General features: G+C 56.0%; 1 protein-coding gene across 1 annotated transcript in view; it reads left to right on the plus strand.

The window, feature by feature from the left end:
- Positions 1-82: 82 nt before the first annotated feature.
- The window catches only part of LOC114071183 (UDP-glucuronosyltransferase 1-1-like), a 2,910-nt gene continuing 1,453 nt past the window's right edge, over positions 83-1,539 (plus strand). The window contains exon 1 of the mRNA XM_027908924.1: positions 83-943. Coding sequence (XP_027764725.1) covers positions 83-943 — 861 coding nt within the window. The remainder of the gene's footprint in view (positions 944-1,539) is intronic.

Consider the following 1,539-nt stretch of genomic DNA (forward strand, 5'->3'; position numbering starts at 1 on the left):
CGCGGATTGCTCGGGAGCGCGGAGCGGGTGCCGGTGCTGCCGGGGCTGCCTTGCTTGGAGGCTCTCACTGATGTGTGCAGGGATGGCCCCGGGGCTCGGTGCTCCCCCAGCAGTCCCAGCCAGGCTGGTGGTGCTGCTGTCCCTGCTGGGTTTGGCTGCAGCTGGGAAGCTGCTGGTGGTGCCAGTGGATGGGAGCCACTGGCTCAGCATGAGGGAGGTGCTGGACGTTCTCCATCAGAAGGGACATGAAATAGTCGTCGTGGCGCCTGAAGTCAGTTTGCACATGAAGCCATCCAAGAATTTTGTGATGAAAATGTACCCAGTGCCTTTCACACAGGAAGAGATGGAGAAAGAATTCCAGGATTTTTTTCATATTTCTTTTGAAGAAGGATCTTTCCTGTCTAGATTTCTCAAGGTCTTTGAAGGGATGAAAAGAATTACGGCCTTTGGGGTCTCAAGCTGCAAAGAGCTCCTGAAAAACCAAGAGCTCATCAGGTATCTTGAGGAAAGCAAGTTTGATGCCCTCCTCACAGACCCTGTCATACCCTGTGGGGCGATCCTGGCAGAGCATCTTTCCCTTCCCTCCGTGTATTTCCTCCGAGGAGTGCCCTGTGGATTGGATTTCGAAGCCACCCAGTGCCCCAATCCCCCTTCCTACGTTCCCAGGGCATTTTCCCAGCACACAGACCACATGACCTTCCTCCAGAGGGTGGGGAATCTGCTTCATGAGATCCCAAATTTTTTCCTCTGTGACTTTGCCTTTCAACCATTCGCCAAACTGGCCTCGGAGTTCCTGCATCGGGAGGTGACAGTGCTGGATCTCCTGCGCCGGGGCTCCGTTTGGCTCCTCAGGGTAGAGTTTGTGATGGATTATCCCCGGCCTTTGATGCCCAACATCATTCCCATTGGAGGGGTGCACTGTGCTCACAAGAAGCTGACTCAGGTGGGTTCTGGTTTAGTTCGTGCTGAGGTTGATTTGTGCGAGCTGAGGGTGAAGTTTTGTGCTGCAGGGAGGAGTCGAGTTGCCCTTTTGGGTGACAATCCCCCTCCCACAGTGTTTAAAGTGTCTGCTCTGCCCTGTGAGCTCACAGAGCCAACCTGTCCATGGGCTGGCACACTGGGAGTGCTGATCAGCCTGGAGGGTATGTCCTGCAGGAACCTGCATCATCTTCCCATCTCTTCAGTCTTCTCAGCCTGGAAACAGCCAACTGCAAGAGCTGTTCCACAGCCCGGGGGTCTGGGCCTCCCAGAGCCGAGTTTCCTGCGGGGGAGGCAGCAGGTCTTGCCTGGGAGAAGCCTGTGTGAGGCTGAGTGGTGCTGTGCAGTGACACATCTCCTGCAGGGGCACAAGGGCCATGCAGGGGGAAGGTGTCAGGGGTGCAGTCCCAGCCAGAGCTGTCCCGGCCTCCTCCCAGGGACGCTCTTTATTGTTCCTCTGATAGAGAGGAACACCCACCTGGGTGTTATCTGGTGATTCCAGCACACAGCACCAGCCTGTGCACTTGGCTGGACTTCCCTGCTGGTTCTGCAGCCTTTTAT

This window comes from Empidonax traillii, unplaced genomic scaffold (assembly GCF_003031625.1).
Source record: "Empidonax traillii isolate 1590-97213 ecotype Southwest subspecies unplaced genomic scaffold, ASM303162v1 scaffold1881:size57505, whole genome shotgun sequence".
Lineage (NCBI taxonomy): Eukaryota > Metazoa > Chordata > Aves > Passeriformes > Tyrannidae > Empidonax > Empidonax traillii.